The sequence below is a fragment of the Melanotaenia boesemani genome, chromosome 8 (assembly GCF_017639745.1).
Source record: "Melanotaenia boesemani isolate fMelBoe1 chromosome 8, fMelBoe1.pri, whole genome shotgun sequence".
NCBI lineage: Eukaryota > Metazoa > Chordata > Actinopteri > Atheriniformes > Melanotaeniidae > Melanotaenia > Melanotaenia boesemani.
Window position 1 is genome coordinate 28077034 of NC_055689.1, and position 13063 is coordinate 28090096.

General features: G+C 37.4%; 1 protein-coding gene across 1 annotated transcript in view; it reads right to left on the reverse strand.

The window, feature by feature from the left end:
* Positions 1-634: 634 nt before the first annotated feature.
* Positions 635-13063, reverse strand: part of LOC121644962 (contactin-associated protein-like 4) — a 103596-nt gene continuing 91167 nt past the window's right edge. The window contains exons 19-24 of the mRNA XM_041993228.1: positions 11440-11664; positions 10383-10516; positions 6731-6818; positions 4094-4312; positions 3094-3165; positions 635-2369 (exon numbers count right to left, since the gene is read on the reverse strand). Of these exons, the coding sequence (XP_041849162.1) occupies positions 2173-2369; positions 3094-3165; positions 4094-4312; positions 6731-6818; positions 10383-10516; positions 11440-11664 (935 nt within the window). The 3' untranslated portion in view covers positions 635-2172. The remainder of the gene's footprint in view (positions 2370-3093; positions 3166-4093; positions 4313-6730; positions 6819-10382; positions 10517-11439; positions 11665-13063) is intronic.

The window sequence follows — 13063 nt, forward strand, 5'->3', positions numbered from 1 at the left end:
CGTTCCGCCGTCATAACAAGAAATGACAACAAAAAAGGACTTTTCTCCCCATTTTTCTTAGATCGGGCTTTAAAGGCTTAAACATTTTCTAAACCTTGATTGCAATAGAAAACAATGTGACTTGTAGCTTCCACACAGATTCCAATTTTCATTTGAATGCAGTTTTGTCACATATGTGACCTTTTTAAAAGTCCATTTAAGAATACTGACTGTTTTAATGTTTTTTTTATTTTCCATTAATATTTATATTTCATTATGTTATTTGAGTGTGTGTTGGTGTGTTCAATAATGAATTAAACCTGAGAGGTCTTTTATATAGCTATTTTCCATTAATGTTTGGGGTGGCATGTGTGCTCTTTGGAGGAGGAGGAGGAAGGATCGGGGGACAAACCATAATCCCACCTAAGGCATCAAAGGGGCTAGGTCCCACAGAAGCACAATCCTTGCAAATTAAACATTGTTGTAAAGACGACTAATCAGTCTTTCCAGCAATGTTTAATACAACGGGGGGGTGTCTAGTTTTGGATTCATTCCTAAGTATTATTTACATTATTATTATTATTATTATTATTATTATTATTATTATTATTATTAAAGTATTAATTTCATTCTTTCCAAAACAAAACCATCAATACAGGACAAATTTCAAACATTTGGATAAAAAGGAGCAGAAATAAGAAAATGTTGCAGTGTGGCTCTCTAAAATATTAATCTTTATTAGCTTTATGCTAAATTTAAAAGTCTATTGTCCTTGAATGCATTAAAAATGACTTTACTGTGCCTGTGATTTGCCATTAGATGTATATTAATGTTCTTAAAGCAGAACCTGGCAACTTACAAACAAATGATGTCAAACAGTCAAAGTTATGTAGCAGTCTTGTAAAGAAGCAGACAGGGGCAAGGTTTACAAGCTGTGCTTATTCATATTGTCAAGCAACAAGCGTTGCTTTGAAAGAGATAAACCTCAAGATTATATAACGGTTTTGATACTATATTTATAATCTACATTATTGCATCTTAAAGTATTCAGTCTACAGTTTTCAGAGTTAGTGCCAGAGTCAAATCCATCTGAGGATTACGATTCTTTGCTTCCTGCAAAGATTTACCAGACCTTTTTTTGTTGAGGAGCATTTCCTATCAACCAGAACTGTAGTAAAACGTGTAAATCTTATTTACACATCCAGCAGTTTATGGTGTGGCATTGTCATTCACTTGGAGCTGTAAAAGTAATATTTCCCCTTGTTTAGAAGTGGTTTTGGTTTCTAGCAGCTCCTGAGGGAAATATCTGGCTACTAGGCTGCCTAATGCTCCACTCAGCACACCAACAAGATGCCAATACAGTCTGCCATTAGAGCTGCTCAGTGAGCTGTTTGAACAAAAGTGCCTCTTGGTGCTGAAAACACTGGTGTAAAAGTGGGGAGTGTGCAAAACAATAAAGTTGTGGGTTTCACACCAAAACAATGAGCACAAACTCACAACAAGGCTCTTTTAAAAAGGATTGTTCATTGTCAAATTGTCATGGGATACAATGATAATCAACAATACCCACAAGAACTTTAAAGCTTAGTAAATTTAAGCTCTGAATTTTGCTATTGTTTTGTCTTATGGTGGAAGAAACTATCTTCTTTCTGTACATGGGAATTAACTGTAAGGGGTGTGTGAGAGAAATTAAAAACAACAAAGACGAACCTCAAAAGTTAATGATAAAAAACAGATAAAATAGCCATATGCGTGAAAAACATCTCTCAGCATGTGACCACCAGAAGGTAGGGCTTCACATTGTCCCTGCCCGTGCACAATAAGAATACGGATACCTTCATAACGTCAAACATTTTCAAGATGACAAAGTCACACTAGCCAAAGATTGCTGCAAAGACATTAACCCAACATTTACAGTTTCGTATATTCACAGTTTCTGAAATGTGTATTATCACTTTGAAGTCTGACTGTTGCCTATTTTGGATCAGTATACTCACAATTTCAAGAAAAGCAACAGACATGACCCTGTGTGTAATGTTCCACTTTGCCTTCTGCTTCCAGTGGAGCCACTTCTGCCAGAAAAGTGTCTGAGTGGTTTCAGAGTGTGCTGCAGAGTCCTGAGGAGTGTCAGTATATTCCAGTCCACACTCTCAGCTCTGAAACACCAGAGTCATTGGGTCATCGGGCGATCTGTTAGATGAAATATTCCTTTGAGTTTTCAATGGGGAGATTCTGGGCATCAGCTTGGTTGTTGAAAGGAAAATCTGGACTGTCCTCCTGTTTGGCTCCCTTCCCTTCCTGGTTTCGATATGTGTCCTTCCTCCGGTAAATGATTCTGGCGGCTATGGCGAGGCCAGTCACAGTCACAAAGATGACAACAGCTATGACACCTGTAACATCAAAGGATTTCAGGGCTGAAAGCTTAGATACGTCTTCTGATTTCCCTCTGAATTAATAATCAAAGAGACAAAGCAGCAACTATATTTCCATGTGTAGCGCAGAAATCCCCCCCCCCCCCCCAAAGTGTCGATTACTCTGCTAATCCAGATTTGAAAAACATTAAAAACCATTTCTAAATCTTTTGATCCATCGGTCTCATCTGCTTTGTTGGGAATACTAAAACAGGTTTCATATAATAGGAATTCCAAAATCCATCTGAAATCAATTAAATACATTATAATACAAAGTGCTTATGGTTTTTTACCACACCGGAAAAGTTTTCCCATTAGCAAATAATTTCTGTAAAAATCTAATTAGAAAAGCTGCCCTTTGTGTACTAAGAAATTTAATGGACATTTTGAAATTACTTTCCTCTGGGGTTTTGCTTTTTCTATCTACACAATTATAGATTGAACCTTTTCAGTCTCCACTTTGAATCAATCTGTGCTGGCAGCGCAACAAAGTTTAAATTAGTTTTAAATGGACTCCCACCTCACACATCACTCCTCACTTTACACGGAGTCCAGCGTCTGCCCAAAACTTCACTCTCCACACTTTTAACTTTAGCCTTTGCAACTTTCTTTAAACAAATACAATAAATGTTCATATTTGACACATAAAGATCTTATTTACCTATCATGACCAAAAAGAGGTTAAAGACAAGCAATTTTGTACCTCCAATCAGAGCCGAGTCAGTCCTGATGGCATTGACTAGAGGTTGACCTGAACCCACTGAATCAGACTGGTCTACAGCAGAGAAAGAGAAAAAGAGGAGGAGGAAGATATAAGAAGGAAAAGAAATAGGTAAGACCAAAATGAAAACATAAGCCACCACCAAGAAGAAAAATGAATGAAAGAAGCAGAAATTATACACAGGGCATATAAATGCGGAATAATGGAATGTGATGAAGGAAGAAATTAGTATTCAGAATATGAATCAGATCAGACAGAATTCTTCATCAGTACCAGAAAATGACCAGAATAAAGCCTTGCAAACTGGATAAGAACAAATAGAGAGGAAGAAAATCCCAGAAGGTTCTCCTGAGTGTTTGTAATTAAAGAATCAATCACAGTGACAAGTCTCCAAAAACAAGAAATGTTCTCCATGTGATTAATGATCTCGGTATGAACTGGTAAATTGGCTTTCATCCATTTTGGACACACAAATGGAAAGGAAACAGGAGGTGTAAGAAGCTCTAAATTCTGCAGCAGGCAGATGAAAACTTGAAATATAAAGGGGTAATGTGACTTCGAAGTAAATTTTTCTTTATATGTTATAACATTTAGGGTGGTAGAGCCCTCAAGCCTCCACTAAAAATACACTTGTTATAGAAAAAAAAATCTTTGCTTAGGTTTTCTACTGTCAGTCCTGCTCTTGTGCAAGTAGAAGCAAAAACTTTGGGAAATTTGAGTGAAGCAATGTCATACATATGTATGTGCTAATGAATCAAAATCTGGTATAACTACACTGTTGTTGCCTCACACAGTGGGGCTTTGTTTCAATGCTTGACTGTTTGTTTGTTGGTTTTTGGAGTGTGTCATCCAATTTTAAGTTTTGTTCAAGGGAAGAAAAAAGGAAAATTTTAACAAGGTGCAAGTTGCTGTTATTGTTTCAGCCAGAGGTGAAGCATAAAACAACACAACTTGAATTTTCCTAACAGAGTTTATCTCTCACCTGCCAGGCGGTGTGTGTTCTCAGCTGCGAAGGGATTTGCTGAAGCAGCAGAACCGCAGTTGGACTGAAGTAAAGGTCCAGTGATGACCACAGGGCTGGTGTCCGGGTGGAGCAGAGCAGCTTTCAGGGGGCTGATGGAGTTGAACTGAACCACTGACAGACAGCCAGTAAAACCGAGAGATGCTAACCTGGCCAGGTGTGGATCCAAGTCATCGGGCTCTAGAGGCAAAAAGAAATAAAACAGTTTAAAGCTACACAAGAAAAAGATCCATAGGAAAAACTGGCTGCAGATTTTTCAGTTACCTCTTTTGTTTGTTTACTCTGAAAGCAGCAGGGCAGAAAAAGTGATTCTGCTAATTCAAGATCCACAATCGCAACAAATTCCAAACTCACAAACCTCCATTACAGCAAAGTGACTGTCAGCTACTCTGCTTTCAGTCTGCACCCATCACTCCATAAGATATATGTGCACTCTCCTCCTCTTTCTGTTTGTTTTACTGACTTGAGTCCCTTCATCATTCATCTGCACTCCTTCACAGCAGCGTAAACAGCAGCTGTGAAAACCAACATTAGAGCCGTAAGCAGCAGCATCAGTGTCTGATCAGATGACTGAGAGGTGACGGTGGTTTTACCAGGACACATCTGCATGTTAATAAGAAGCATCACTGCAGCCTGTAAGCAGCTTCCAGCTTAAACGCCCCTCACTACATCCCATCTCTCCCCCTCTCAGTCTCTCTGTATTCCTTCTGGGTCCATTAGTTAGACTGATGGATGATGGGGTTTGAAGGAAACGACAGAAAATCCACTTTGCTGCTGCTTTTCTGATCCTGATCTGACTCTCTGCCTCCTCTGGGTGGACAGAGTGGATGATGGGTCATGTGCTGACATGACGGGGTTGAAACACTCTTTGTGACACTGAATTGCAATAAAATGGACCACAAAACTGCCATGAAATGCAGATTTGAGGCCAAAATTAGTTAACAGTTTTAGACATTTGAAGGACGGAAAAGTTAAGGGATGTAGCCTACTACATTTTTCTACTCAGTCTTTTCAGACAACAAGCAGGAGTTTTACATAAAAAACTCAAAATAAATTGAATAATATGAGACTACAGGTAAGTATTTTCTTAATAATATGTAACATGAGTAAACAGTTGCTTATTATCCTGCACTACAGTAGTGTTTAGGAAATCAACAGGATATCAGTACAAATGAATAATTGTTATGATGTGAACTAGTCCAATGAAAGCTGATACAACCAGATGAATGATATTTTCCTATTAATAGCCAAATCATTCCATTTACATGAACAGTGCGGCTGCTGTGACTGTCTTATCAGAGAGCTGTGACAGCAGCCTGGGGCCTCTTAGCCCCTCATTTTATTCACAACTCATATTTCAAACCATCTTTGAAGGAGTCGCTCAGAGGGAACATGAATAAATCATGACGGTGCCAATTACTGCCGTCACACTGACACTTTTACAAGTTCCTGTCCAGAGAGAAGCATCTAAGTGGATAAATCTTGGTGCTGAAAACCTGGTACTGAAGTTGGTGGCTCGTTGCAATAACGCAGGGGAATGGACTCTCATGCAGAAGTTATGAGGACAGTAAGAAAGTATGTGATGTCAGATAAAGATTTGAAAAAAGAACCAATTAATTTAGCTTGAATCTAAAGTCTCTGCCTGTTAATTTGAACACATCTGGATCTACATCATGGATGACAATTTCATGTCCAAACTAGTAGCTAAATCAGTTAATAGTCTTAACAGTTTAATCCAATGAGTTCAAAATGTAGAGCAGAATCTGTTTACAGAATCATCAATAAGCCAACATTTCTACCTCATATCAGGCTCAAACTGGTCTTACAACATGTAAACACGAGAATGCCTGAGAACACCCTCCCCTCACATTATTTCTTTATAAGTACCAGTTTGTATGCACTGTTTGTGCATCTGGTCTCAGATGTTTATATTTGTCTTCTGTTTCTTATACATGCAAACATGTCTTCTTTTATAAAGCAACACACATACAATGAGGTGAATTAGAATTAACAACCTGCTTCAGGTTTTATGCTTCAGGACATGATATAAAAACCATCTGGTCCTCATCAGGTTAATACAAACTCAACAATACAAGACATATTACACAACATTATTACTTAATAAAAACTATTAAACCTTTATTGCTTCCATAGGAATAATAACAGTAAATGCAGTCAGAAGCTTTTAATTAAATGCACTTGATTGGTTGATTATTGTTAAATGGATAGCAAAGCCACAGAGAACAGAACTTAGCATTTATCTTATTAAAGCAGCTGCTGCTGCCCATCAAGGCTTATGAGGAGTGTAATCATTCTACAGTGAGACAGAAACATTTAAGTAAGCAGAAAAATTAAGTAAATTCTGCAAAAACTGAACAAATGGGATTCATTTGTGGTAAAAAAAAAAATTAAATAAATGTTGAAGTGTTATTTGAGATGGGAGAGGGGCCACTAGGTTATGGCTGTACTAACTACATATAAAAAAGCTATAAATAAAGTAGATTTCTATTTAAACCTTGAGAAAATGGGGAATTATTCCTATAAAAGGCATATACATAGAATCAGATTACGCTCTGTTTATACAGCTGTTTTACTCACCGAGCACTCTGCCCAACACCAGAGACTTGATGGCATTAAACTCTCCATCAGATGTCAGGTTGAACTCTTCTGTGGGATTTTGGTCAACCTGGCGAAGAGGAGAAAAACAACAAAAAAAATATTTATATCAGCCTTTCCTGTTTCATATTGTGTATCCCATTACTTGGTCAAAAACTGTGGCCAGCTGAATTTGGAACAAATTTATCTGATTTATTCAGAATTTTCCTTCTATTTGTCATCACTTGTGGTCTGTGAGAAAAACAGAGTTCACACATTTAAAGAGAAGTATTCAGTCATCTGAGGTGAAATTCTCCACTGGAGATTATTTTAATGAGGGTTGCTCTACAGGGAGAGTCTCAGCATGTGGCCATCAGGAGGAAATCTGAAGAGAGCCAAAGCTGAAGTTTCCAAACAAACTGGATTCGAAGACAAGTTAAAACCAATGCGTAGTTTACTTTTCATTCCTTCTTCACTGCGTAGTATCCACACTGATGGCTTTAATTTGACAAACAGCTATAAAGCAGTCCGCACAAACTCTGCTCTTTTATGTCACATATTTGCATATTACTAAAGGTACTGAGGGGGGAGAAAAAAAAGCTTTAAATGCTGGTGAAACTCAACCAGGGATAGCAGAGAAATTTTTCCTTTTATTTTAGTATTAAGACATTTGAGAGAAGGGTTCCATTTTTCATGCAAACTTTTTATAAAAAAAAGACATTCACTTTTAAAATGTATTTTGACTTTTAAAACCAGTCCCAACTCATTTAAATAGTTGTAAGTACCTGAATTTACTTGCAGCAGGTAGGAGATGGATATCATTATCTGTACCGCTTTGTCCAGTGAGGGTCACGAGGAAGCTGGAGCCAAACCCAGCATTTTAGCAGGTGAGAGGCAGGGTACACCTTGGACAGGTCACCAGTCCATCAGAGGGATATCTTTATAGATATGTTTTTTATTACATTTTTTTTTCATTTAATGTTTCTAGTGCCCTTTTTTTAATCTTATTTTATTTAGCTTATTTTAGCTTATTTTCCTGTTTTAATTTTTCTGATCTGAATTTATTATATAATTTTGTTTCTTTTTTTTTTATTTCAGCTTGACATCTTTTTGTTAAACTTCCAGTGTTTTAGTTTCCCCAAAACAGTTGGTAAGGGTTAAGGCTGCACTTTTATTTTTTTACATCAATGCCACATGGCACTGCTCCCCAGTTCACCAGTCATTTTATTATATTTGTTAGGTTTGTTATATTTTTGTACTATTTATAAAAATTAAATGGAGTGTTGTCTGTAAGCTTTAAAGAACCTTAAAACAGGAACAATAACAATTTAAAAAAGAGGACACAGTGTTTTTGCAGCCTAGAGTGATTCAGGCTTTAGAGACATTTTTCATGTGGTGGGGGGAGATGAGATGGTAGTCTTGTCTTGTGAGACCCATGTGCAGACTTTGCTGCAGGCCATCAGGAAACAGCTGCGTAAAACACTTGCTGAAGTTCACCCGATGTCTTTAGGAGCATGTCGCTAACAGCGTGATGATTCACAGTGATGCTAACAGGCGCTACGAGATGCACCTCATATTTCACTGGAGCAGTGAATCAAGATGAGGTCACCTTGTAATTCATCTCACACAGTAATTAAAGGGACATTCAGGCTGGTTTGGAGAACTTGCCTCATACATCATCTTAGGCTGCTGTTAACAAGATAAGAGATTTGCTGAATCCAGATAAGATTAAGGTGCTTCATATTTCATCTGAAGTGCAGTATAATTAATTAAAGTGTAGTTTGTACCCTCTGGTTTGCACTTATAACTCCTTTCAAAAAACACAAAACTGATTAGTTCTGATGCTAGTTCTGGACTGGATCATCCTACAAATCCTCTCAGAACTACTTTGTTTCAGTAGGTGAGAGTCACATTATCATGGTCCTGCATACAACCACCCCCTTGTCTTGTTGCCATGCCATCACATTAGTGTTATCTGAACACATTCTTCCCATACTTTTGAGCCAGTCAGCACATCCTCTACCTCCTCCCTGGCCGTTGTTGTTAAAGCTGTCATGTGGTGTTTACTTGAACAAGTTGAATTAAAAGAAGGTACTTGCTGCTTCACATGAATGTAAACATTTTGCAGTACCAGCACTGATAACATGGTCAAGATAACAACATCAGCTATAAAACTGAATAACCTGGGCATTGAGCAAACCCTACATGTTTCCCAGCTTACTGTACAAGAATGCAGTCAGATAGGAGTCTCATGAGGTGCATGGAATCAGAGCTGGTCACATTAATAATCCACTATGTGTACCACTCTGAATCACTTTCCCTGGCTATAGCTGGTTCTGGAGCCATCAAAATATTAAGACCTGATCTGAGCAAAGCTAAGGGTGACCAGCATTTGGTTAACTTAGTTAACTTTTTTTTCTTATAGTATATAGCACTAGTTAACAAGTCATTTTAAAGCACCATAAATAAAAAGTTAAATAAACTATTGTTTAAATCAGTCCAATTCACAAGTACTTCATATTTGTTATGTAATCAGATGAGTTTCATAAGAAGTTGCTTAAAAACAAATGTGACTATTTAAGGATGCATTTCGGCTAAAACTCGAAGGTTATTTCCAGATAACAGCAGCTAAAAAATTGCCACACACATTTGCCACACAAAAAAACCATTTCACATCATATAGTCCTTCAGACTAGGAACTTCAGACTAGTTCTTTTTTATTTTTTAATTTATTTTACTTTACATATAAATCAATCAGACATATTCAAGTTATGATCAGGTCTTATCTGTAATAAGCATTGTTTACAGAGTGTATTAATTCATTAGGTTAGATACTATCTCTGCATTTCAGTCTACCACTGTGCAGCATAACATGTCTCCCATTTTCTTACACAAACATACTTTACCCCACATTAAAATGGCTCCATAACAGCCATGAAAATGTAAGAAACAACACTGAAGTATAGAAATGGAGCTGATTTTGTCTCATTACTGTGAAAATTGCCTCCAAACACACACATTTGATCCCTCATGTGTCTTCAGTGCCTCATGAGGTGACAGCAGGTGACTTCCTGCCACACAAGTAGGAAAATAAATCAGTGTGAATGAACATCTCTGTCACATTTCTAAGAAAAACTAAGAGATGTTGACAAATACAGCATGCTGTGATGCTAATTTATTTTAGGAATTTCTCAAACTGTTTACACAGAGATGAACATGGTAGATGGAAGGATGGCAATTTACTATATGACAGTCAATGGAGCTACAGCAACATGTCAGGAAAACATCTTTAACAGCTGCAGTGTCAATGATGGATGGAAGCTTCGTGTCAGAGTTGTAGGTTGTTCGTCTGGAAAACGGAATTAAGCTGTGATAGTCCTTGTTTTATTTTACATAAAAACTGGATGTAAATTATTGGTATGTAACCAACATATACTCAGACCAGTTACTCCTGCCATTATTCAAAAAGAATAAAACCAATAAGAATTGTTAGAAACTTTTTGTAAACATATATAAGCCATAAATAACATTAAGTGCTTTTCAGTCTGGAGTCTAACACTTGAGATGTGAAGATAACTGGATTTCACGCACAATTCCATCCCCATCCCTCAATTCCAGCATCCTGCTTTTACATCATGTTAATGTGTATCATTACCTGCACAGTTACAGTATGAGCCAGTCTCCTGATGGCAACAGAGTGCAGCTGTCCATTGGCCAGACTCCTCGGGCTGCTCCTCAGTACTTCAGCATCTCTGCTGCTGTCCAGCTTGTATCTCACCTCCAGTTTATCTACACACACAAAGTTTTCTTTTTAACTAATTTAAATATCTTTTCTCTTAAAGAAAATATCCTTGTCTGTCATCTCAAAGCCCTGCTTTTCACATTTCACTTCAGTGACGAATCAGAGTGATTACTATCTGCCTTAATAAAGCTTTTCATGTTGAGAAGATTAGGAGGTAATTCTCTATCAATAACAAAACTCCAAATATGATTAATTTTCAGAATTCAAAGAGCAGATTTAATAGGAGCATTACATCTTGAGGCTTTTGAGATAAGAAAGGATCAAACATTGTCCTTCAAAAGCATACATGCCTTTGTAATGGGGATTTACACAGATTTTCTCCTGATTACAAAAATATATGTATCAATGAGTAATAACGGTTTATAATGCGAGTTCATTCACTTAAGTGTTTATTCTGATCACATGTGTATGACGTCTTGAGAACAAGTCAAGAAATAATTTGTGTGGAACTGAAGAGGTTTAACTGCAGCCCAGCAGCTAATGAAACGAGTGGGACCAGAAAAGGCTCTCAGGAATTTAATTGGACACTTGAGTTAAAGAGCATTTACCTGACGATTCCACGGTCACCATCAAACCTTAATGCCCTCCTTTCCACCCGCAGAGGAAATTTAAGGTACCAATTTACTAGAGTCCTGGATGCTAAAAATGTAATTCAAAGTTCAAAGTGTCTTTAGTTCTGCTTTTAAAAGCCACAACTCAATTATTTGGCAAACACATTTCAGTAATTTTATTCAACAGAGCTCTAATCTACCACCTATTAGCAACCCTGGAGAAGGAAGGAGTGGGAAGGAGAGATAAGAGCTGATTGAAACAAAACATGGAAGGAAGAGCTTAGAAAAGCCTAAGTTAAATAAATAGCAGGTACATCTGCTAATCAAATGGTTTCACAAAACGACAGTGTCCTCCTCACCATGCTTATTGATGAGCAGGGCTAGGTACTCTTTGTAGTAGGAGCTGATGTAGAGCAGCAGAACCGGACTCTGGGTTGTCCTGAAGCTCAGGGAGATGTTTTCTCCTCTCAGCGTCATGTCAGAGTAGATGGAGGAGGGCAGAGCGCTGCTGTTTCTGCTCAACTCGTACGGCTCCCTGAAGCTGTAGCTGATGGATGTTCCCAACTTGAAGCCGGCTGACACCTCTGGAGGAAGCAGGTTTTATGTGCCAACAGAAATAGAAAGAAATCTTCAGATCTTTGAATCAACTCTTTTTACTGACTTTTTAATTAAACAATTTTGATTTATCTTTTTTTTTACCCCCACATTTTCTATAGAAGATCAAAAGGTTCTCTAATTACTTTTTCTTTGTTTGTAAAGCACTTATCAAATCAGCAGGTCATCTGCAGACTTAAAACCTACCTAACTCTTGGTCCTAACAGTTATAAAGATGGTCAGTGATGCTGTTATTTAAGGTTAGGGCAGTGTTTCCCAATCCCAAAAGTTCTCTGGACCCCGTGCCCTGCATGTGTTCCTACTCCAACACACCTGATTCAAATTAATGAACTTCCTCATCAAGATCTTTGCAGCCTGTTAACAAGCTATTCATTTAATTCAGGTGTTAAAGTAGGGTTACATCTAAAACATGCAGGCAGGGGGTCCCGAGGACCGGATTGGGAAACACTGGGTTAGGGTTTTACTTTTAATTCTATTTTAATTCTATTTTTAATCTATACTAGCTTCCCTGGCAGAATATGTCTAATATGTGAATATTATCACTTGCATATGAAATTTTTGCTTATTTTAATTCAACTTTTAAACATAGCTGCATCTATGTGAGCTCTAACAGGCAGTTAGCCAGTTTAAAATTCCTTTTCTTCCCTTCATTCTGCTGCAGATGCAGTAGATATGAGCAGCTGCTGAGATGAGAGTCCTCTTAAAACTGCTTAACTGTATGAAATGGTTGAACCCAGACACAAAGTTCATCGTAGAGCCACATTCTTAAATAGACTGCAACACATCAAACAGACTCTATATGCATGAAGTCTTTAATGTCACGGTTGCCAAGTGCTTTTTAATGAGTGTTAAGCGCTGTAACAGCAGAAAAAAGCTCTGTGGAACGATATTGATTCTTAATGTTCAAAAACCCACACATGGAGGGTCTGAGTGAGTGTTCCTTGGTGAATACATTTTCATTTCTATTTCCTTTAGTTTTGTCCCTTTAAAATCAAAGGATCCTCAGATTTTCTTTAAAAATCCTATTCATTTATTTAAGATATAAAGCTTTCTGACTTATCCTCATGGAATATAGTGACAGAGTTTATCATCGGCCTGAAAGAACTCGGATCCAGTTGAATAATTTTTTCGTAGGAAGGTTCCAAGAAAGTATCTCAGCATCAGCCATGACATTAACTGCTCAAAATCAATTATTACAAATGCAAGGAGACTAAATGCTTTCTTCATCATCTTCTCTCACGCTTGAAACCCTGGCTCATATTTTATATAAAACAATAAAGCCAAATTTATCAACATCTTAAGAAATGATATAAGAATGGAAAATAAATCAGTGCGGTTTTTGTGGTGTGTTTTGCCTTCCTTTCATAT